Here is a 24,621-nt window from a genome sequence, read left to right as displayed (position 1 = left end):
GTCTATGTGTCAGTGTCCTAGTCGCCTCTTCTCGTAAGAATACCAGTCAGATTGGGTTAGGACTCATGCATATAACCTCATTTAATCTGAAAATCTACATTTCCAAATGCAGTCACATTCTGAGGTACTGGAGGTTAGGACTTCAATACATAAATTCCAGAGATGTCACAATTCATCCCATAACAGTAATCTAAAGTGAAGCTCCTCGAACAAGAACCTCCGTGGTTCAGGTACTTACTCTTCCTCTGACCAACTGACGTGGGGCCAGTTGCTTAATCTCTCTGGGCATCATCTGAAAATTAAAGATAACAATGGCACCCACCTCACTGGGAAGTTGTAAGGATTAAATGCATCCATTTGTTCAGTGAATAATTACTAATGGCAGCCATGTGCCAGGCACTCCTGTAGGTGCTGGAGAAAATGATAATGAACAAAAAAAAGACAAAATGCCTGTCATTCTGGAAGTACTGATGCTGAAGCTGAAACTCCAATACTTTGGTCACCTGATATGAAGAACTAACTCATTGGAAAAGACCCTGATGCTGGGAAAGATTGAAGGCAGGAGAAGATGGGGATGACAGAGGATGAGATGGTTGGATGGCATCACCAACTCGATGGACATGAGTTTGAGCAAGCTCCAGGAGTTGGTGATGGACAGGGAAGCCTGGTGTGCTGTAATCCATGGGGTTGCAAAGAGTCAGACACGACTAGGAGACTGAACTGAACTGGAATGTGTATTATAATGAGACATTATCCTTTGTGTATCGTGAAGAAGGGAATGGCTACCCATTCCATGATTCTTGCCCAGAGAATCCCATGGACAGAGGAGCCTGGTGGGCTACAGTTGTCTATGGGGTCACAAAGAGTTGGACACGATTGAGCGACTAACACTTTGACTTTCTATCCTTTGTATAGGGAAACAATATAAAACAATATGAAATTCACTTATCAAGTATATTGGACTGGAATAAGCACTACAGAGAAATTTTGAGCAGGGAGGTGGCCAGGAAGCTTCTTTGGGAAGATTTTGCAACTTGTCAGAGAAGGTCCTAGAAGCAAGGTGTCAATTGAGCAAAAGATGTGAAACCATGAGGGAACAAAACATCCCGAGAGCTGAAGGAAGAGAACACAGAACAGAGGAGCAGTAGGCGACGACCCAAATGCTGATGCCCACGCGCTCAGAGCAGAGAGGAGAGAGGGCCTTCAAACCATCTCTTGGCTCTAAGCTGCAATCTCTCTAAGGCGCCATGTCTGCAAGAACAGAGTGTCTTTTAGACTCTACATTATTTGCTTTTGCTGTTGTGACAAATTATCACAAACTTAGCCAACGAAAACACCACTCATTAATTATCTTATAATTTGGTGCCCAAAAGTCTAAACTGAGGCTGCAGGGGAGCTCTTCTTACAGAAGTTCGAGGGGAGAATTTATTCCTTCCTGTTTTCTTCTTCTCAAGGCTGCTGGCAGATCTTTCCTCATCGTCTCTTGCTCCATCTTCAAACCTCTGCTTCTGTCATAACATCTCTTTTTCTGACTTTGACCCCCTTGCCTCCCTTTTTCATGAACCTTTATTTTAAGGACATAGAGCCCACCTTGATCAGGCAGGAGAATTTCCCCATCTCAAGATTCTTAATGCCATCTGCAAAGTCCCTTGGCCATGTAAGGTAACATTGTCACAGGTTCTGGGAACTAGAATGTGGATTTCTTTGGGGGGACATTATTCTATCTATCGGACATCCCTGGTGGCTTAGTAAAGAATCCGCCTAATGCAGGAAATCCAGTTCAGTCCCTCGGTTGGGAAGATCCCCTGGAGAACGGAATGGCTACCTAACTCCAGTATCCTTGCCTGGAAAATCCCATGGACAGAGGAGCCTGGCAGCTACAGTCCATGGATGGGGTTGCAGAGTCAGACATGACTGAGCGACTACTCACGCATGCATCCCATCTGTCACAGCATCCTTGATGCTCCAAGTCTGCACAAGGGGAAGAAAAACTGCAATATGAAATGGAATTTCTCCTATTTTATGTTCCCCATGGGCCGCTTGATGTAGTCAAGAAACTATGGGCTTCATCCTCTTCTAGTCTTGGGCCCAAAGGTCAGGACCCCACTTCCCAGCTGTGTGACCTTGGGCAGCTTAGCTCAGCTCTCTGGTCTGGTCCCACCTGTAATAAGAGGATGATGGATACAAGAAAGCTGTGATCTGAGTGTAAAAGAAATCTCTGCCAAGTGCCTAATAGAATTTCAGCCTACAGAAAGCACTCAAGGAGCGGGGCTGTTACAAGGTTTCCTAAGCCACGGGTCAGCTTCCTGTGCTTAAGAAAACTGCCCCTGGTGGGTGTCTTCTTAGCAGAAGTGGGTCCCACCCCTACCCGCCCGCCATCCCCCACCCAGCAATCTGCAGTTCAGGAAGCCAAGCTCTGGAGACCTGAGCCTTCACTAAATCAAACAAGCCTTCGGGAAGAGAATTGCTTCTGAGAGGACATCAAACAGAACAGGCCGAGGGTTATTTTTCTAAGACAATGGTGTCTCTAATGGAAAATTTCACCCACCGTGAAGTCTCATTTCTCGGACGGAGCCAGGGGAGGAGCCGGCGCAAGTCCGTGTACTGTCTCACCCCTGCGGTGTTTCCCTGTGAGCACCCAGCTTCTTTGTTTAAATAAAACATGCAAAAATAGAAAATCAAGCTTTTTAGGTCTTAAAAGGGCCTGCGAGGGCTTCCTTTATAAAGAAAACTCAGGCATGTGCTTCAGTGTGTGGATTTTCTGAAACCTATTTTGCAGTTTACATTTTTTGCTCTTTTATCTATTCTCAGTTATGGTCCCAATTATTTCATTCAACAAAATATTTTGAACACACACCATGAGCCAGGTACTGTGTTCCACACTCAGGATGCAGAAACAGAGTCAGAGATATTTTCCATTTCTGGGAGTTCATCATCTAATTAAGATAAACATCAAATAATTATAGTCTGAAATTATTATACATGATTATAAATTATAAAGTGCTTCCCTGGTGGCTCAGATGGTAAAGAATCTGCCTGCAATGCGGGAGACCCAGGTGTCATCCCTGGGTTGGGAAGATCCCCTGGAGAAGGAAATGGCAACCCACTCCAGTGTTCTTGCCTGGAGAATCCCATAGACAGAGGAGCCTGGCAGGCTACAGTCCATAGAATCTCAAAGAGTTAGACATGACTGTGTGAATAACATACATACATACATAAATTATAAAGGGCTTCTCTGTGGCTCAGCAGTGAAAAATCCACCTGCAATGCAGGAGACACGGGTTCGATCCCTGGGTCAGGAATATCTCCCAGAGGAGGGCATGACAACTCACTCCAGTATTCTAGCCTGGAGAATCCCATGGACAGAGGAGCCTGGTGGGCTACAATCCATGGGGTCGCAAAGAGTAGGAAAGAACTGAAGCAACTGAGCATGGTATAAATTACAAAATAATTATAAACAATTATGACCTATAAACTGGAAAAATAACCCAGAGAGTGCAAATTCCATGAACTTGAGGATCAAGTACAGTAAAGAGGAGCAGGATGAGTAAGCTCACAGGAAAGTGCGTTCATTAATTTAAAAGTATTTATCAAGCACTCCTTATGTTGATCCAGCACCCAAGACACACTGGTGAATGGTAGAGAGACATGATCTTAGCTCTTGCATCTTATGTCTTGGAGGGGAGAGAGAGAGTGGGGGAGTGCTTAGACCCCAAGCAGCCACCCCCAACAAGTGCATATTTATAGGACCCTGTCCAGTAAACTATTACTTTATGATGCGTGACATGAACTAAGAAGGAATAAATAGGGTGAGAGGTGGAGTGGTAAGAGAAGAGTTGCCTTTAGTGAGTGTGGACAGGAAGGGCTGCTGTGAGCACTGGAGGCAAGGCTGGGATGCTGGAGAAGGAAGTGGCCCTGTGAGGATCTAGGGAAAGGATGTGCAAAGGTCCTGAGGCAGAAACTCGCTTGATGGGTAAAGGGAAGGCTGGAGTGTTGTCAGTAAGAGAGAGAAGTGATGTTAGAGGCGAAGTTGGATGGAAAGAGGGGCCCAGAGATGGAGGAACTTGTAGCTCTCTGGTAAGGAGCTAGGATTTTATTTTCAATGCAGTGGGACGCTACTGGAATATTGAAGCAAGGAGGAATTTGATCCAATTTCAAAATGTTAGCAATGTGACTATATTTTCAGTCTTTCATTCAGCAAGTTGTTAGTAATCACCTTCTATGCATATGACTCCATTCTAGTCCCAGGAGATGCAAAGAGGAGTAAGACTTACCTAGTGGAGAGGCAATGGCACCCCACTCCAGTACTGTTGCCTGGAAAATCCCATGGACGGAGGAGCCTGGTAGGCTGCAGTCCATGGGGTCGCTAAGAGTCAGACATGACTGAGCGACTTCACTTTCACTTTTCACTTTTCACTTTCATGCATTGGAGAAGGAAATGGCAACCCACTCCAGTGTTCTTGCCTGGAGAATCCCAGGGACGGGGGAGCCTGGTGGGCTTCCATCTATGGGGTCGCACAGAGTTGGACACGACTGAAGCAACTTAGCAGTAGCAGCAGCAGTGGAGAAGCAGCCAGTTTCATTCATTGATTCATCCACTGACCAATGTTCATTGAGCTCTCATACTCTTTACAGTGAGACTGTTCCAGAAATTAGGGCAGAGCATAGAACAAGACCCTGATGCTGGGAAAGAATGAGGGCAGGAGGAGAAGGGAGCGACAGAGGATGAGATGGTTCGATGGCATCATTGACTCAACGGACATGAGTTTGAGCACACTCTGGGAGATAGTAAAGGACAGGGAAGCCTGGCATGCTGCCATCCATGGGGTCGCAAAGTGTCAAATACGATTTAGTGACTGAACAAATGGAACAAAACAGACAATGTATGTGCCTCCAAGGAGCTGACATTCTGTTGGGGGAGGATTAGAGTAAGCACATAAAAATATAAATATGTAAAAATACTGAGTGCTCGAAAGAAAGGTGGTGCAAATGAGAGGGAGGAGATGGTGGAAGGGTGCTATCTGAGATGGGCAGGGGGCACAGAAGACCTCCTTAGAGGAGGTGACAATGGAGCAGAGATCTGAGAGATGGGAGGGAGGCCTCCACGCAGGTATCTGGAAGCAAGCAGCTCATGTAGAAGGGACAGACGGTACACTGGCCCTGGTGTGATTCCCCGCTCACAGCTCCCAAGGTGCTAATCCAGGTACCAAGATGCACCAGTGAGTGACACAGAGACGTGGTCTTTGCACATGCCAGCCTCAGGGAGGACCTTTCGAGGAAGGAGGAACCCCGAAGCCAGGGCCTCAGAAAGGAGCAGGACTCAGGTCTAGGTTCCATGTAACAGCTGAACTCATTCTTTCACAAGAAGTAAGCTCCCCATCAGTTGAGGTATACAAGGAACTGTGTTGATGGGACTCCGTAGAAAGGAGCCAGGCTGACCTGGAGTCCAGCCCTGGCTGGGAAGGGCACAAATTCATTCACTGACCACCCCTTCCCTCAATAACCCCTCACCAAGCACTCCATCTAGGCCAGGCCCATCCCTTCAGCCTCCAGGGATCCATGGGGGGTGGGCAGGGACAGGTGGCATTCCCCAGTGGCAGGGGGTTATGAGCTTGCAGAGGAAGGGGGCAGTGGTAAATTTCAAAAGGTGAGAGTTTTTCAGGTGAGAAGAGAAGGCAAGGGAAGGGGATCCCATAGGAGCCACCAGATGCAGGCCAGGTGTGGTTGGGACCTGCAGGTTGTCCTCGCTGGCTTTGCCCTGTCCAGCAAGGTAGCAGCTTTGCTGGCAGGAGAACCCAGGCTGTGAAAACAGGCCAGCTGTGAGCAGCTGTGGTCCCGCCCAGCAGGAAGAGTTCTGTTCCCCTCCACTCTCAGGAGCCCGGGCTGAGTGGACCCACACGGCTTCAGCTTTTTGATTTGGAAATGATTCAGCTGTACTGAGGCTGGCACATCACAGCCAATCTGGGATGAAAACACAGCTGGAGCTGCTACTTCTGCAAAGACAGCACTCCCCAACTTTCAAGGGGATTTTCTATCTCAGCCTGAACATCTGCCACGGCCGCGGGAGCTGGGCACCCCGAGGATTTGAGGAGGACAACTGGAAAAGAAGAATAAGCTCAGCTCTCCACTGAGGACACTCCAGGGAAAGTCAGGAAAAGCCCCAAGGCCTGTCGAGGTCACACGTGCACAGAGCATTTCAACTTGGCCACGCAAGATTTAGTCCAGCATCCCTCCTGGGTCTCCCGTTTTAACTGTTTGCGTGGGCTTCCTTCCCTGTGCCCGACTCAGCCTCATCGCTGGCGGGGTAGGAGACCACGTGTCAGATCCCTGCCACGTGTTAGATGAATGACCTTGGGCAAGTCGCCTCCCCTTTCTGAGACTCAGTTCCTTCATCTTTAAGCTGGGGATAACACGACCTACCTAGAAAGAGCAAGCAGCTCTTAATTAATATAATTAATTAATTATATATTAGTATATAGTAATTAATATATATGTTAATCACTTAATTAATTACTATAGCTCTACACAGGCAGCCACACCATGGGCAGGCAGCATGTGGTAGGTATTATTATTTTTAAGCTGTTTGCATTGACTGAGAGGATCTATGGAAGTTCCAGTAGACCTGGGTTTGAATCCCTCTTCTGCCGCTGCCTGACCAGCTGTGGGACCTCAGTTCAGAGTTTTCACCTTGAGCCGGATTCCCACCTCAGCAGTTTGCCTGGGACCATCTCAGCTTGCCCTGGGTGTCCAGATGTCATTATCAAGAGCAGCCCCCAAGTCTCTGAAAACACATCATATGGTCTCCCCACCCATTGATCAATGGGGCACGACATGGCCATCCTCGAAGATGAACAAGGAAAAAGCAAAGGAAAACTCCTGATGAATCTGAAAATGCCTGCCCGCTGTAAGTCAGCCTCAGCCAACTCACATTTACAGAAACGTCTTATAGCCAAAGAGAAGCAGTGATTAAATTCTACCATATAGCCAGGCACGAGGGCACATTGGCAGCAAGCAGCAGGATTTGTTGAAAACTTCATTCTCCGTCTTTCTTGCTCTCAGCATTGCTCATTTATTGAGTCTCCGCAAAGCCCAGCTCCTGCCCTCTCCAAACTCACATTTGAAAGCCCTTTCCACTGTCTCTTCTTCTGCTGCTCAGTTCTTTTGGAGATCAGTTCTATTCATCCGGAAATACTGACAACTTGAATTTTCTCTTTCCCCGCATCTCATATACACAATAACCTCTGCTAATCAGTCAGGAGATAAGTTGATATGCCACTGAAGTGACCAACCACCCCCAGGGTTTCTGAAATGCAGGATATTTCCAAAGCTGGGACAAGCTAGTGGCCCAGGAGTCTAGATTATAACTCAACTGTTGTTCAGAAAAGAGCAGGCTGTCCTGGGCTTCAGTCTTGGGCAATGCAGGACTTTGAAAAACAAGGATGGGTATCCCCACAAAGAGACGCTAAGTCAAGGACTCGAGGAAAGTAGTTTATTAATATTTGGGGGTTGATCCCAGGAAACACCTGAAAATGGACAACTGAAGTGGGAAAGGAAGGAAGTGGAAGGAAGAGATGTTCTTCCTGCATGCTAAGTCATTCGGTCGTGTCCGACTCTGTGCGACCCTAGGGACTGTAGCCTGCCAGGCTCCTCTGTCCATGGGATTCTCCAGGCAAGAACACTGGAGTGGGTTGCCATACCCTCCTCCAGGGCATCTTCCCAACCCAAGGAAGGTACAATCCTGAGCATATCTTCAGGCAACCAGAGCAGAATCCTGCTGAAAAGCTATAGGAAATATACATTTTAGAGTCATCCCCTCAGAAGTATTCATCCCAACTCCCTGCTGTCAGTCTGGGGAGAAAGAGGTGTCAACTCCCCAGCCCTCTGGCTGATGGGAAGCCAGACAAAGCCATGTGCCAGGGTTGCAGCTGGCAGGAGGGTGCTGGGCCAGCTGCCCTGAGATGGGAGGGGGGCCTGGAATAAGGGTGGACCACCAACCACATGTGCTTCAGCATTCTGGGATCTCGAGACAGCACCATGAACCCACAGGATCTAAGATGCCATCTAGCCCGGGGACCATCATTCTGTTGGACCTGTATCCCCAGTGCCCAGCACCACCTCAGCTCAAAGCCAACTCAGTCATTTGTGCACAGTGAATGAACATACAAAACCACTCTGCCAAGACCCAGGCTGAGGGTGTGACTGCCTTGGCTCTATCCAGGCTGCCTTCAACTGCAGCACCCATACCAAAGACCCTTCCTTATCCAGGCACCCTTGCATATCTGCTTCAACAGCCCTTCCAGTGCTCACCCAAAGGAAGGATGTTGAAATGTGCTCAGGAGAGCTGACTATGGAGACCTCTGATCTCTGACTTTGTGGAAATGTAAACTCCTGACCAAGGTTCGTAGCATCATCTGAGTGTGTGAACCCACCAAACAGAACAAACACACCACTGTGAGCTGGTCCTGATAGATTTGAACTGTGTTTTCCTACCTGCTAATTAGCTGCCCATGCTCATTAGAGTGTGCAGCTCCTCACTTTTAATTAGAATTAGCAGAGTCCTTGTGGCCTTATGTGGCCTCTTTTCTCCTGAAATGCTTCAAAAGCATCCCCTCCCCCAGAAACTCCAGCATGGAAACCTTCAAACTGAAGAATGGGTCTTCTTAACAGTCCAGATGAAAGAAATTCCACTGGAATAAAGTCTTTATCAAAACACACTAATTGGTAGTCAAGAGGGGACTCACTCTGTGTTTCAACGGAGCGCAGTTCAAGAAGGCAGCTAAGTCTATTATTGATCCCATGCAAATTCCGGTGAGAATCACAGAAGATGGTCGTTAATGATGCTGAAAGCCATGCAGTGCTTTTACACAAACATTTTTCCAGTTTTTTTTTCTCAAGTTCTCAATGATCATGTCCTAACCAGCATCCTTATCTGCCTCCACACTCTTGCTTCACCAATGCAAGCTCCACTTGGTGCCTGGCGATACTTTCCCATCACAAATCTGATGACAGCTCTCTCCTGCCAAAGCCTTTTGGCTGGCCACTGCACCTCCCACCTGCAAACTCCAAACCCCCTCACGTAGTGATCTAGACCCTGAGATCTGCCCAGTGGACCCTCCAGATGATGCCTCTTCTATCCTATCTCCCCCATCCTGAGCTGGGATCCCGCAAACAGCATCCTCTAGACCCTGTCCCATATTCTGCCCCATGCTGGCCCCAGGACCTGGTTACCCCTCCATCCACAGAGTAAATTTCCACTCACACTTTCAGGATCTGTTTAACTGTCATCATTTCCTGCCTAGTCATCCATTCCACAAGCATCTATTGAGCACAAATGTCTATTAACAGACACAGGTTGCTACGGGGAGGAAAAGAAACAAGATACCTGCCCTCAAAGAATATAATAAGCAAGCAAAGAATAAAGGATTGAAGAGACGATGACACCATCCATGGAGGAATAGGTGGTGGGGACAGGACCTCCTCCTTCTGTCTAGTTCAATTCACGCCTGAGTCTCACTTTTCCCTCCCTTCCCTTTCCTTAGGAGATATGCTCTATGCAAGCGAGAACACAGGCTGGGGTCAGGACCTCTGCTGGCTAACTTCTTGGGCTATGGTTAGGCTGGGAGAAAGGGGAGAAGGGTGGCATAACTTTTATATTATCACCTACTAGGAGCCACATACTATTCAAGGGTTCTCGTGGCAGGAATACTGGAATGGATTGCCATTTCCTCCTCCAGGAAGTGAAAAGAGAAAAAACTGTCTTGAAACTCAACATTAAAAAAACTAAGATTATGGCATCCAGCCCCATCACTTCATGGGAAAAAGTGGAAGCAGTGACAGATTTTATTTTGGGGGCTCCAAAGTCACCACAGATGGTGACTGAAGCCATGAAATTAAAAGATGCTTGCTTCTTGAAAGGAAAGCTATGAGAAACTTAGTGTATTAAAAAGGTCTGTATACCTTGCTGACAAAGGTCTGTATACTCAAAGCTATGGTTTTTCCACTAGTCATGGACAGATTTGAGAGTTGGACCATAAAGAAGGTTGAGTGCCAAAGAATTGATGCTTTTGAACTGTGGTGCTCTTGAGAGTCCCTTGGACTGCAAGGAGATCAAACCAGTCAATCCTAAGGAAATCAGTCCTGAATGTTCTTTGGAAGGACTGATGCTGAAGCTGAAATTCCAATACTTTGGCCACCTAATGTGAAAAGCCAACTCATTGGAAAATAAATACCCTGAGGCTAGAAAAGATTGAAGGCAGGAGAAGGGGGCAACAGAGGATGAGATGGATAGACAGCATCACTGACTCAATGAACATGAATTTGAGCAAACTCCAGGAAATAGTGGAAGACAAAGGAGCCTGATAGGCTACAGTCCATGCAGTTGAAAAGAGTTGGACGTGACTTAGCAACTGAACAACAAACAACAACTGGGAGCCAAGCCCATGATAAACCAGCTGCTACATCCCTTGTGACCTGAAGTGTGTCCAAAGCCGGGAGCATTCCCAGCAGTGGGAATAGTCAGTATGCGCAGGAGCTAGGAATTTCCAGGAAGGACATTGACTAGAGCAGAGAGGCTAGTTTGGAAATTCTGAAACATGGAGACTCACACTTCACCTCTCTGGCCTCAGTCTCCCCATTTGGCAGAGGGGGTGGGGCTGGACAGGTGGCACCTGATTCTTTTTAATATTTTATTTTATTTATTTATTTGGCTGTGCCAGGGCTTAGTTGCAGCACATAGAATCTTTAGTTGCAGAATGCAAACTCTTAGTTGTGGCATATGGGATCTGGTTCCCTGGGATTGAACCCAGGTCCCCTGCATTGGAAGCACAGAGTCTTAGCCACTGGACCTCCAGGAAAGTCCCCAGGTGGTACTCAATTTTGCAGCATCTCTGGATACAAAAGGAGCAAGCTGCCTTTGTTCTTTCAGTTCAGACCAGCAACTCCTGGTGACTTGTAATTCCTCCTTACCCATGATCAACCATGTCTGATGCCATATCCCTATGGAATTCATCACTTGATTTCTGAAATAATTTAAAACTCCACAAAGGGAAAACTTTCCCAGAGCCTGACACACAGGAAGTACTTAACGCATGAACTATCTTTATGGTTAAAATTGCTCAGAAGAGGCGTGGTCCAGGAGAAGGTTAGTCTTGTGATGGCTTTAGCTTTCTTGACTTAGTGGGTCCCCAGATGCTGGCAGCTCCTTGAAATCAGAAGTTAAATCTGCTTTTTACCATCGACATCCCAGAATCTGTGCTGCTGTGCTGTGCTTATTCGCTCAGTCATGTCCGACTCTTTGCGACCCCATGGACTGTAACTCACAAGGCTCCCCTGTCCATGGGGATTCTCCAAGTATGAATACTGGAGTGGGTGCCATGCCCTCCTCCAGGGGATCTTCCCTACCTAGGAGTAGAACCTAGGTCTTCTGCATTGCAGGCGGAATCTTTACCAGCTGAGCCATCAGGGAAGCCCAAGAATACTGGAGTGGCTAGCGTATCTCTTCTCCGGGGATCTTCCCAACCCAGGAATCGAACCGGGGTCTCCTGCATTGCAGGTGGATTCTTTACCAGCTGAACTACCAGGGAAGCCCTCCAGCATCTGGCTCATAGTCAATACACAATGAACTATATTAAGTGAATGAATGAAGAGAAGAAGAGCTATAGCAGTTGATATGATTGAGCCTTTGCTATGTATTGTACACTTTGCTAAGCACTGTCTCATTATTTTCATTTTTGTAAGTATTTATGTATTTGGTTGCTCGGGTCTTAGTTGAAGCACTCAGGATCATTGCTTCATCCTGTGGGATCTTTCACTGCAGTGCACAGATCCTCTCTTGTTGCTCTGAGGCATGTGGGATCTTACTTCCCCAACCAGGGATCAAACCTGAGTCCCCCACTTTGCAATGCAGATTCTCTAATCCACTGAACCACCCGGGAAGTCCTCAGCCCTGTCTTATTTAATCCCCACACTATGCTAAGAGGTAGGAGCTATGGCTCTATCCTCATTTTATGGATGGGAAAATTGAGAGCCATGTGACTTGCTTGTGGTCACACACACAGGCTGGAAGTGGAGAGTTTATCTGATTCCAAAGCCAGTGCTCTTAGCCATTAGCCTGGGCGCCTTGGCATAGTCATAATTAACATGTGCCAAGTAAACAGGTTTTACCGAGGTTTCAAATAGCTCATCCCTGTGCTCAGGTTATAGGTGGGAAAACTGAGGCTTAGAGGAGGGCCAAAAATTAGCAGAGCCAGAGGTGCCCACTGAGTCAGGATGGGACAAGCCTCTGCAAGGGCTACAAGGGTGTGGGCGTCCAAGCTCCCCAGAGACAAAAGGACAGCCCGCCTCTCCCATTTGGCTGAACAGGCAGCCTCAAAGCTAGGGTAGCTTCCAAAGCATTCAGCCTCCTTCCTACATCGACTGGGTTCTGGTGTCAGCTCCCTGTCCTCAAGCAGCCGGCTGTGCTTACCATCGTAAAACAAACCTCTTTGGAAACCCTGTCTTCATCCTCTGTCTAACATCTCCTAGGGAAAGAGCAAGGGAGAGAATCTTTTCCCTAAACCAGAAGCTCTTGGTTTTGGGACCAGGTCTGACTTCCCAGGTGGCACTTGTGGTAAAGAACCCTCCTGCCAATGCAGGAGACATAAGAGACCTGGGTTCTATCCCTGGGTCGAGAAGATCCCCTGGAGGAGGGCATGGCAACCCACTCCAGTGTAGTCCTGGCGGGACTACAGTCCATGGGGTCGCAAAGAGTCGGACATGACTGAGTGACTTTCATTCACTCGCTTGGTCACATAGCCAGTAGAGAGAGATGTGGGAATTGAAATCAGGTTTGTCTCCTGCAGGAGAAAGGTTGTGAGGCTAGACCTGTGTCAGATGGCTCCTCGTGGTGGACACCAGGGTTGCAGTTGTCCAAGAAAACTTAGTTACTGCAACAGCGGAGCCAGAGACACAGGAGCTGAGTGCCATATGCCACCCAGTGCCCTTAACCATGAATATATCCCATCCCGTGCACTAACCACTGTGTGATACCCCCAGCCGTGCTCTAGCTATCATGTGGTACTACCACATAGGGCACAAAAAAAGTGAAAGTGAAGTCGATCACTCCTGTCCGACTCTTTGCGACCCTATGGACGGTAGCCCACCAGGCTCCCCCGTCCCTGGGATTCTCCAGGCAAGAATACTGGAGTGGGTTGCCATTTCCTTCTCCAGGGGATCTTCCCGACCCAAGGATTGAACCTGGGTCTCCTGCATTGCAGGCAGACTCTTTACCGTCTGAGCCACAAGGGAATCCTACGACCATACAGTAGTGATAATTAAGTGAAATAATGTATGTCAAGAGCTTTTCCCAATACCTGTCACAATTACCACCACCATCATTCAGCAGCTGCAGCAACACCACTATCTCTACCTTCATCATTATCACCATCATTTCTATCATGACCACTGTCATTATCACCATCCTGGCTAGCATCACACCACCACCATCACCACCATCATTATCACTAGCATCATTATCATCATCACCTCCACCATCATTACTAGCATCATTATCACAATGAGCGGCATTATCACCACCATCACCATCACCACTATCACCACCATCACCATTACCACTATCATCAGCATCACCATCGCCATCATCACCACCATCACCACTATCATCACCATCACCACTGTCATCACCATCACCACTGTCATCACCATCACCACTATCATCACCATCACCACTGTCATCACCATCACCATCACCACTATCATCACCATCACCTTCCCCTTTATCATCACCATCACCTTCCCCACTATCATCACCATCACCACTGTCATCACCATCACCACTATCATCACCATCACCACTATCATCACCATCACCTTCCCCTCTATCATCACCATCACCTTCCCCTTTATCATCACCATCACCTTCCCCACTATCATCACCATCACCTTCCCCTTTATCATTACCATCACCTTCCCCACTATCATCACCATCACCTTCCCCTTTATCATCACCATCACCTTCCCCACTATCATCACCATCACCACTGTCATCACCATCACCACTATCATCACCATCACCACTATCATCACCATCACCTTCCCCACTATCATCACCATCACCTTCCCCTTTATCATTACCATCACCTTCCCCACTATCATCACCATCACCTTCCCCTTTATCATCACCATCACCTTCCCCACTATCATCACCATCACCACTGTCATCACCATCACCACTATCATCACCATCACCACTATCATCACCATCACCTTCCCCACTATCATCACCATCACCACTGTCATCACCATCACCACTATCATCACCATCACCACTATCATCACCATCACCTTCCCCACTATCATCACCATCACCACTGTCATCACCATCACCACTATCATCACCATCACCACTATCATCACCATCACCTTCCCCACTATCATCACCATCACCACTGTCATCACCATCACCACTATCATCACCATCACCACTATCATCACCATCACCTTCCCCACTATCATCACCATCACCACTGTCATCACCATCACCACCATCATCACCATCACCACTATCATCACCATCACCACTGTCATCACCATCACCACTATCATCACCATCACCTTCCCCTCTATCATCACCATCACCACTGTCATCACCATCACCACCATCATCACTATCACCACTATCATCACCATCACCACTATCATCACCATCACCACTGTCATCACCATCACCACTATCACCACCATCACCATTACCACTATCATCAGCATCACCATTGCCATCATCACCACCATCACCATCATCACTGTCACCTTCACCATCACCACTGTCATCACCATCACCACTGTCATCACCATCATCACTATCATCACCATCACCACTGTCATCACCATCACCACTATCATCACTATCACCATCACCACCATCACCATTATCACTATCATCAGCATCACCATCACCATCATTACCACCATCACCACTATCATCACCATCACCATCATCACCATCACCACTATCATCACCATTACCACTGTCATCACCATCACCACTATCACTATCATCACCATCACCATCGCCATCATCACCACCATCACCACTATCATCACCATCACCATCATCACCTTCATCACCATCACCACTATCATCACCATTACCACTGTCATCACCATCACCACTATCATCACCATCACCTTCCCCACTATCATCACCTTCACCACTGTCATCGCCATCACCTTCACCATCACCACTATCACCATCATCACCATCACCATCATCCCTCTGTCAATAGACCTTGGGCTAGTCACGCCCCTTCTTTGAGTTACAGTTAGCTCACACAATGGGAGGAAATAATGCAGATGAGTTTAAAACTATTATTCTAGTTTTATTATTCTAGCTATTCTAGTAGCTAACAATTATTGAATAATTAACATTTATTCAGTACCTCACATGGAGCAGACTTATACTAAGTGATTGCACACAGTAGTTCATTTAATCCTCACAAACCCCCTCCTCTCTCTAGTAAGTCCCTTCTATCATACCTCACTTGTGATAGATCTGCATTCTAGAGGGATCTGGTGGACCCAGAACTTCCACCTGTTCTTACTGACACTAGAGCCCTAACACCATGTCTCACCACCTTCTCTGGCTGGGGAGTTTGAAGGAAATAATGGAAATGAAAACCCATTGGCACAGTGCGCTGTGCAGGATTGTCATGGTTGCTTATATTTGTCCTGCAGGGGTGGCCTGAAGGCCTGAGAGAGAAAGAGAGAAGAGGCATGATGTAGATGTCCTTGAACCCAGGGTGTCTTAACCGTTCCTCCACTGATCATGCAAATCTTTACAGAGTACCTGGTGTCTGTATCCTAGGTCCTGTGCTGGGAGGAGGCACCATAACCAGTAAACAAATCGTGGCCTCAGCCCTGAACAGCAAACAAAGTGCAAGGGGGCAGGTTTGTCAACATTCTGCTCCACTGTAAACTAATAAACCGGCGGCAGAAGTGTTAATAAGTTACCTACAGATGCTTCCAAAACACATCCAGGGAAGTCAGGAAGGTGAAACATCAGCCCTCGGCCCTGTTCAGGCTTCAGCAGACCTGTGAACTGCCCCCTGGGACGTGCAGCAAGGCTCGTGGCAGTAGGTGTGTGACACACTTGCCAACATAGTCACACGTGCTTCATAGACCTAAGGCTGGTTGTAGCACATTTTACCATGAAACCATTGTTCCTGCACATCATTTTGATAGACACCTTTAAGATAAAGCATCCACCTTTTTTGTAGCAAACAGTATATCAAGCCTTTTCAAAATCAAATGTTGAGCATTTACTTCAAGTATGTAAATATCAGTCACCTGTCTACTCTGCCAGGCCAATGGAGATGCCAGCTTCCCTGGAGGGCTCACAGTCTAGCAGGGCAGGGGCAGAGTGTGGGTCATGGGTGGTCCATTCTGAGTCATTTTTGAGGTGCAGAGTCCAAGGCTTGTGGGCAGCATGCTGGGGCAGTCGTGGTGAAAGCTCTGGAGAGACACAGGCTTGAGCTGGTCCTGGCTGTGTGACCTTGGGTTGCTTGGTTGAACCTGACGATGAGCGCTGTGGTTTCAGGGTGCAATGCTCACCCTGAGAGCTTTGCATCCATGGGGTGGCAACTACCCAAATCAGCCCCTTCCATCCATCCGCACCGCCGCCATCCAAACCCTCTAGACCGCCATCATCTGCTCCTGCCAGCCCCAACAGCCTCCTGCATCAACCTCTGCCTCCTCCAGTCCTTCCTCCAAACAGCAGTGGTCTCTACGAAGTGCCAATTGATCACATCAATCCCTCCTTTAAACCCCTCATCAGTTTTCCTCAATGGCAGCCCCTCTCCTTGATCTCCAGAGGCTGCTTAACTGGCCCTGCTCACCTTTGCCATCCCATCCCCTTCCTCTATCCCCTTCCTCAGATGTCCAACAGGATAGCCTCTGTTATAGACCTTGTTGTTTTTCAGTCGCTCAGTCACGTCCGAGCCTTTGTGACCCCATGGACTGCAGCACGCCAGGCCTCCCTGTCCCTCAATGTCCATTGAGTCGGTGATGCCATCCAACTGTCTCATCCTGGGTCATCCCCTTCTCCTCCTGCCCTCAATCTTTCCCAGCATCAGAGTCTTTTCCAATGAGTAGGCTCTTTGCATCAGGTGGCCAAAGTATTTGGAGCTTCAGCATCAGGGCTTCCAGTGAATATTCAGGGTTGATTTCCTTTAAGATTGACTGGTTTGATCTCCTTGCAGTCCAAGGGACTCTCAGGAGTCTTCTCAATCCTTTTCATCCCTCAGGGTCTCTGCCCTTTCGTCCTTCCGTCGGCATGATCATCCCAAATCTTCACAAGCTGCATCTCCTCCTTTGAGCCGTATCTCCACCATCACCTGCCCAGAGAGCTCTCCCTACCACTGCTAACCTGGATCTCCACCCCCTCCATTGCCTTGAGCATTTCCTCCAGCGCTTATCACATGCTGCATTAGTTATTATTCCCTCACTTCCTTTGTAATAAGTCATCCTTTCTCCCCCACCAGATAAGGGAGTCTCAGAAGCGCAGGGGCATGACCACTCTCCTCCAGGACTGTGGGGCCAGCCCCAGCACAGCCAATAATCACTGAATCTTGATGGAACGAGTGAATCCAGCCTGTGCGTGTGTGCTAAATCGCTTCAGTCATGTCCAACTCTTTGCGACCCCGTGGACTGTAGCCCGCCAGGCTCCTCTATCCATGGGATTCTCCAGGCCAGAATACTGGAGTGAGTTGCCATGCCTTCCTCCAGGGGATCTTCCCAACCCAGAGATCGGACCCAAATCTCTCATGTCTCATGTATTGGCAGGCGGGTTCTTTATCCCTATTGCCACCTGGGAAGTCCAACCTAGTGATTCCAGAACTGAGATGGGAGAGCCTAGAAGATGAATCATCTCTCATTTGGGAGGACCAGGTCAGAGAAATGGTTTGTGTATCTTTAGGGGTTACAGGCTATAATTCCAACACTCATGCCCAAAGGTGTCACTCTCCCAGGCAGAGCTGCCTCTTACCAGGAGGGGCTCCCCTGCCAAATAGAGATGGATGCTGGTGGCCAGACTTCCCTGGGGTGATTAACCCATGCCCTGGCTCTGGTTGCAGGTGGCATTCCCTTCATCCTGACCAGCGAGTTCTTCCAGCAAGCCCAGCGGCCAGCTGCCTTTACCGTGGTGGGCACCGTCAACTGGCTCTCCAACTTCACCATCGGCCTCCTCTTCCCATTCATTCAGGTGAGACTGACAAGGGGGCTCTTGGTCATGAGATCCCCTCCAAGTGATGGATGATTCATAACACAGAGGTTGATTCTCTCTCAAATGAAAATTCTGCTGGCCTGAGGATAGGAGAAATGTGCTTTGGCCCAAACTCTAATCCTCTTTCTCCCTCCTGTATCTTTTGGGAGTTGCCCTTGAGTGCTAAGGGCTGTCATGGGGCAGATTCACATCACTGAAGGTCTGCAGGGAAACCTCTCACCTGCGGTGAGAATCTCAAACCTGCAATGCACTTGCCCTGGTGTGAGTGAGACAAGGTCCATGTCATGGTTCCAGTGCCCATGCCACCCTGCCATGCCTGTAGCATCCTCATTGTCTTCAGCATCACCACAGCTAATGGGGGTCATTGTCCCAAGGGTGACCACCTTTGACAGGAGAATGATAACTCAGGGAACAGATACAAGTTCTTTTTGTGTAAGGAGGCCAGTGTGGCTGGAACCAAAGGAGAAAAAAGACAAGAGAGGAGATAAATTATATCAGAGAGCTCTCCAGGGCCAGGAACACAAAAGACAAGGGCTTTACAAGTGTTCCTCACAGAGCAAGGGGCCAGCTGCACTCCAGGAGGGAGGATCAGGCTTCCCTGCTCTAAGACCCACCAGGGCTCCCCGCTGCCCAGAGAGCAGGTGACACCACTGGTGAAGGTGAGACTCCATCAGAAACCTCTGAGCAAGAACTCACCCTCCATTTGGGGGGCTTAATTCAACCCTCTGCAGCCCCTCCATTAATTCTCTGCCTGTTGCTTGACTGGCGCCAAGCCTAGCACATTTCAGAGACTCTGCTGCAGGCAGGCCCACATGATGGGAACTCCTGCATGCCCAGTTGTGGACCAGTTACTCTGCACCAGGCCCCCGTCATGGGGTTTATGAATTCACGATGCCCTCAGGCAGCTCTGCACTGCAGTTTCTCATCCTCTCCATCCTACAGAGAAGCTGAGGTTCAGGGAGTAGATGGAGTCAGCCCAAGGTTCCAAGTCATCATTCAAACTGGTGGCTCCACCCCGCCCCCTCTTCCTCTTCCGCATTCTCCATCTACTGCTCTGTCCTCTCAGTCTCAGAGTTAAGGGCTGCCCCACTGTGTAACTTGTAAAGCATCCTGACTTAGCTACAGCCACTGCATCTCTGAAACATAGGTAACACGGGGAGGCCATGGACCAGGGAATCCACATCCATCTACTCCATCCTCAGGGCACGTTTGTCTGGCTGTTCTCAGAGGATAACAAGTAGTCTGTTCAACTGACTTCACACCTTCAATGGCTTCTCCCAGTTTGGCTCCAAGCCAACAGAGCTGGGCATCAGTAAAATATTCATTATTATGAGGAAAATTCTCTCCCAATCATTTCTCTCTCAGCTCACAGCTCCCCATATTCCTAGATTAAGCGGAGGTTCTGCCCCAGATCTTTTTTTTTTTCCCCTAGCATATGGTGGCTCAGACGGTAAAGCATTCTGCCTGCAATGAGGGAGACCTGGGTTCGATCTGTGGGTTGGGAAGATCCCCTGGAGAAGGAAATGGCAACCCACTCCAGTACTCTTGCCTGGAAAATCCCATGGATGGAGGAGCCTGGTAGGCTACAGACCATGGGGTCACAAAGAGTCGGACACGACTGAGTGACTTCACTTTCTGCCCCAGAGCTTTAGGAATGATGATTGGCAGAGCCCTCTCCTTCTGGAATAACTGCCCTGTGGCAGGTGGAGGGAATGTGGCCAGTCTCACACCTGCCAGTTAAGACCTTGGCATGGCAGTAATGTGTGTTCCAGGCAAACTCCCATGAGTGAAAATCACACAGCCACACCTTACCTAAGGAGAAATGCATGCTGCCTGGTGTCCGGAAGGGGAAGAGCCAGAAAGTTTGTGTCCTTCCCTGACCAGGGCCCTAGGCTGCTTCTCAGGGAGGGAAGTCAGGCTCAGCAGGCTTGGGAGACTTGCCCGAGGCCCAGGAGCTGGTGAGAATCTGTCAGAACACAGTCACAGCCACAGACTTCCTCTCCCATCATGGTTTTTACAGGTTTCACACTCCTTTCACAATAACCCAATTTCTGATGGCTTTGAAGATGTGTTAGGGGTCACCTTCATTCCAACCAACTCAGTTCCAGCTGGGCACTCACCTGGCTAGAAACCCCAGGAGCCTGAGAGGTTTCTGGTATCATTGTTCATGCTAGGTCACCCTGCTGTGATGAGCCAGGGCAGAGTAGGACCCTGAATGCCATAAGAGCCATATGCCAAGACTGTCACCACATGTGTGGATGCTTCCACTTGCGCTATCAGGATGCTCTCATAGAGAAGTCATAGGGATGCTGAGAGCCTGGTCGGGGGCAGGGGACAAGATGAAGGAGGGCACAGCCTTGTTTAAAGGCTCAGGGGCAGAAGTGGCGCCCCCTACCCGCAGAGCCAGGCCCCACCAGCACAAGTGATACACGTGTGCATGGCAGTCTTACAGCATCCAGACTGGCTGGTTCCTCTCAGAGGCGTCAGGGTACAGGTGTCACAGGAGGGCTGGGGGAATCACTCTTTACAGGTACAAGTTTCAGGGCTTGTGGCAGTTCAGGGAGAAGTGCAGGGGCTGGCAAAGAAAGACACAGCTGGGAAGGCCTGGAAGGCAGGTCTCTGATCCATTCCCTGGGAGGCATCGGGCTCAGGTCGTGTCACTGCCTTTGGCAATTGGGGCTAGAGCTGGAGAGAGATGTGGGTCCCACACCAGAGAGGGACCTCCTGACCTTGACCTTGACCTTGCAGGGCAATGTTTGTAGCCATTCAGGGAATATAGGAAAGTGGCCTGGAGGAGCTCAGGGAAGAATTCCAACTGCAGGACCCTCTGCAGGAGCCCACTGGGTCAATGTAGCCCATCGTGAAAAGCTGGCAATGGGGTCTCCTGGAAAGCAAGAAGCTTGTGAGGACATGGTCCATCTCAGTGTAGGCAGAGGACCCCTCCCACCAGCCCCATGAATCCCCTAAATGCAACTCTGCCAGGCGGTCAACAAGCCTTTGCTTGGAGTCCCCTAAGCACAAGGGTCTCAGGGCCCCCAGAGGTGGGCATTCTCATCATTACATACCTAATCCTTAGAGCCCACCCCCTTGTACAGGCCAAGACGATGGGATCTATGAAGGTGAACCTCTGTGTCTGTCTCCAGAACAAGGTGACCAAAGCCTGCAGGACAGGCTTTGTATCCAGTTGTGTAGCCCGAGGTCTGGTCACAACCAAATGAATGGCTAAGTGAGAGGTAACGTCTGTCAAGGACCCACGACGGGCACAGGACACACTTGAACGTGGCCCTGCTAACACCAGTGGCACTGATTTCAGACTCTGGCTGCCAGAGCTGTGAGAGCATGCATTTCTGTTGTTTCAAGCCACCACATATATGATAATTTGTTACAGCAGCCAGAGGACACTAATAGTGTAGGAAACCAGCCAGATAGACAGTCAGAGCTGACATTGATCAAGAATTACCATGCTCTGTATGTATTGTAATTCATTTGATCCCCCACCAGCCCTGTGTGGCAAGTGCCATTACGGCCTCATTTCACAGCTGGACAAATAAGTGCACAGAAAGGTTAAGTCACTTAGCCAAGAGTGCCCAGCTAACATAACAAGTGACAGAGGTGGAACTGAAACCCTTGCACCTCCAGGGTGTGCATTCCTGACCACTGAACTCTACAATATCCACCAAGAGTCACACATCTTCACCAGTGCCTCCCATGCAGAGGGTGAAAGGTACCAATACCGGCTTGAAAATGACACCATCAGGGGCTCTAAGGGCTTCCCTGGCGACTCAGAGGTAAAGAATCTGCCTGCAATTCAGGAGATGCTGGTTTGATATATGAATTGGGAAGATCCCCTGGAGTAGGAAATGGCTCAGTTCAGTTCAGTTGCTCAGTTGTGTCTGACTCTTTGAGACCCCGTGGACTGCAGCATGACAGGCCTCCCTGTCCATCACCAACTCCCAGAGTTCACTCAAACTCATGTCCATCAAGTCGGTGATGCCATCCAGCCATCTCATCCTCTGTCATCCTCTTCTACTCTTGCCTTCAATCCCTCCAAGCATCAGAGTCTTTTCCAATGAGTCAACTCTTCATATCGGGTGGCCAAAGTATTGGAGTTTCAGCTTCAGCGTCAGTCCTTCCAATAAACATTTAGGACTGATTTCCTTTAGGATGGACTGGTTGGATCTCCTTTCAGTCCAAGAGACTCTCAAGAGTCTTCTCCAACACCACAGTTCAAAAGCATCAATTCTTGAGCCCTCTGATTTCTTTATAGTTCAACTCTCACTTCCATACATGACCACTGGAAAAACCATAGCCTTGATTAGACGGACCTGACTTGCCTCTTGAGAAATCTGTATGCAGGTCAGGAAGCAATAGTTAGAACTAGACATGGAACAACAGACTAGTTCCAAATCAGGAAAGGAGTATATCAAGGCTGTATATTGTCACCCTGCTTATTTAACTTCTGTGCAGAGTACATCATGAGACATGCTGGGCTGGATGAAGCACAAGCTGGAATCAAGATTGCCAGGAGAAATATCAATAACCTCAGATATGCAGATGACACCACCCTTATGGCAGAAAGTGAAGAACTAAAGAGCCTCTTGAGGAAAGTGAAAGAGGAGAGTGAAAAAGTTGGCTTAAAGCTCAACATTCAGAAAACTAAGATCATGGCATCCAGTCCCATCACTTCATGGCAAATAGATGGAAAAACAGTGGAAACAGTGGCAGACTTTATTTTTGGGGGCTCCAAAATCACTACAGATGGTGACTGCAGCCATGAAATTAAGACACTCCTTGGAAGAAAAGTTATGACCAACCTAGACAGCATATTTAAAAGCAGAGACATTACTTTGCCAACAAATGACAATGCTACCCACTCCACTATTCTTGCCTAGAAATCCCCATGGACAGAGGAGCCAGGCAGGCTATAGTACATGGGATCGCAAAGAGCTGGACACAACTGAGTAACTAAATGACAGCAACAACAAAGGATCTAAACTATTGTGGATTTGGTCTTGTCAAATTCCTCAAGCACATTATTTGGAGGAACCAATTTAGGGGAGAAGCTAGTGGTCAGAGCAGGCATGGCTACCCCTCTTACCAACCTGAGGAATCCTGCATCAAGCCCCTGGCATGGCTCCTGGAGGCCACTCTCCCCAGCACTGAGATGAACACTGGTTCTTGTCCGTCTGCAGAGCAGACCTGCTCATCGCCACGTGCTCCTGGGCTCCCAGCTGCCTGATGCTTCTGCGTGCTGAGTGAGAGGCTGGGGCAATCACTCCGTGGATCTTCCTACCCTGCTCCCCAGCAAGAGAGCCACAACTTTAGGAGCTTTGCTTGTAGCACTTAATAAGCCTGGAAAGAGGTTGAGGGCTCAAGATTTGTCATCAGAGGACCTGGGTTGGAGTCCCTGCTCTCTGCTGATATGCTGTCTGAGCTGGGATTTCTCCAGACCTCTGTTCCTCATCTGTGTATGGGGAACGATAACAGAGCTTCCTCCTAAAGTTATTGTGAGAGTATATCACAATGTTTGCAAAGCTTTATTACACATGGGTCACAGCGGAGGACAGGCCATGGGCAGGGATGATAAAGGTGCAGACAGGTGGATGAGTTTCAGCAGGTGAGACCTCAGGGAGTCTGAAGGGGATGCAAGTCAGCAAAGTGGTAACACAGAGTTGAGGAATGGGGAGTGTGTGCCTTTCCCGGGACTGCTGTAACAAATTAACACAAACTGGGTGGCTTAAAACAATAGAAATCTACTCTCTTCTAGCTGTGGAGGCCAGAAGTCCCAAATCAGTCTCCCTAAGCCAAAGTCAAGGTGTTGCACAGCTGATGACAAGAAGTACAGGTGGGTTTTGGAAGCCAGGCTTGGACGTGTGGTCTGAGGTACCCAGGTGGAGAAACCCGGTGGGTGTGACGCTGAGTCCCTGACTGCTGCCCCCTAGGGTGAGCACAGAGTGGCCCTGAGACCCCTAGGAGGAGTCAGGCAATGCCAGTTCTGGGGTGGTAGGGCTCCTGCTAGATTACAAAAGGACACACTTAGTATCAGGAAACAAAGTGGATATTCACATACTAAGTACAAATAGTAATTGCATGCCAGGCCTTTGTGTCAGGCATCTGATATTTCTTCAGTAAATGCCTGGTAGACCCTACTAGACCTTGAATGCTCTGCTAGAAAACTTGCCCTTGATCCTGTAGGCCAGGGGTTCTCAGCTCCAGAAACATGAGATCCATGGGTCAGGGGGAAGGGTGCGTAAGATAAATGATAATGCTTGGGACCTGCCACCACCATCACCAAGATTCTGAATCAGTTTGGAGGGGTGGGGGGTTGGAATTATCAGTATTTTTAA

General features: G+C 48.6%; 1 protein-coding gene across 3 annotated transcripts in view; it reads left to right on the top strand.

Moving 5' to 3' along the window:
• SLC2A9 (solute carrier family 2 member 9) overlaps positions 1–24,621 on the top strand; it is a 227,341-nt gene that overhangs the window by 182,920 nt on the left and 19,800 nt on the right. For 2 of the 3 annotated variants that reach the window (XM_027545036.1, XM_027545035.1), the window contains one exon: positions 18,126–18,253. In XM_027545036.1, the coding sequence (XP_027400837.1) occupies positions 18,126–18,253 (128 nt within the window). Of the gene's footprint in view, positions 1–18,125; positions 18,254–24,041; positions 24,120–24,621 lie in introns of all 3 variants that reach the window. The other variant, XM_027545037.1, reaches the window with a different exon arrangement.

This window comes from Bos indicus x Bos taurus, chromosome 6 (assembly GCF_003369695.1).
Source record: "Bos indicus x Bos taurus breed Angus x Brahman F1 hybrid chromosome 6, Bos_hybrid_MaternalHap_v2.0, whole genome shotgun sequence".
Classification (NCBI taxonomy): Eukaryota; Metazoa; Chordata; class Mammalia; order Artiodactyla; family Bovidae; genus Bos; species Bos indicus x Bos taurus.
The sequence above is the reverse complement of the archived record's forward strand: the minus strand, read 5'-3'. Positions and strand labels throughout refer to the sequence as shown.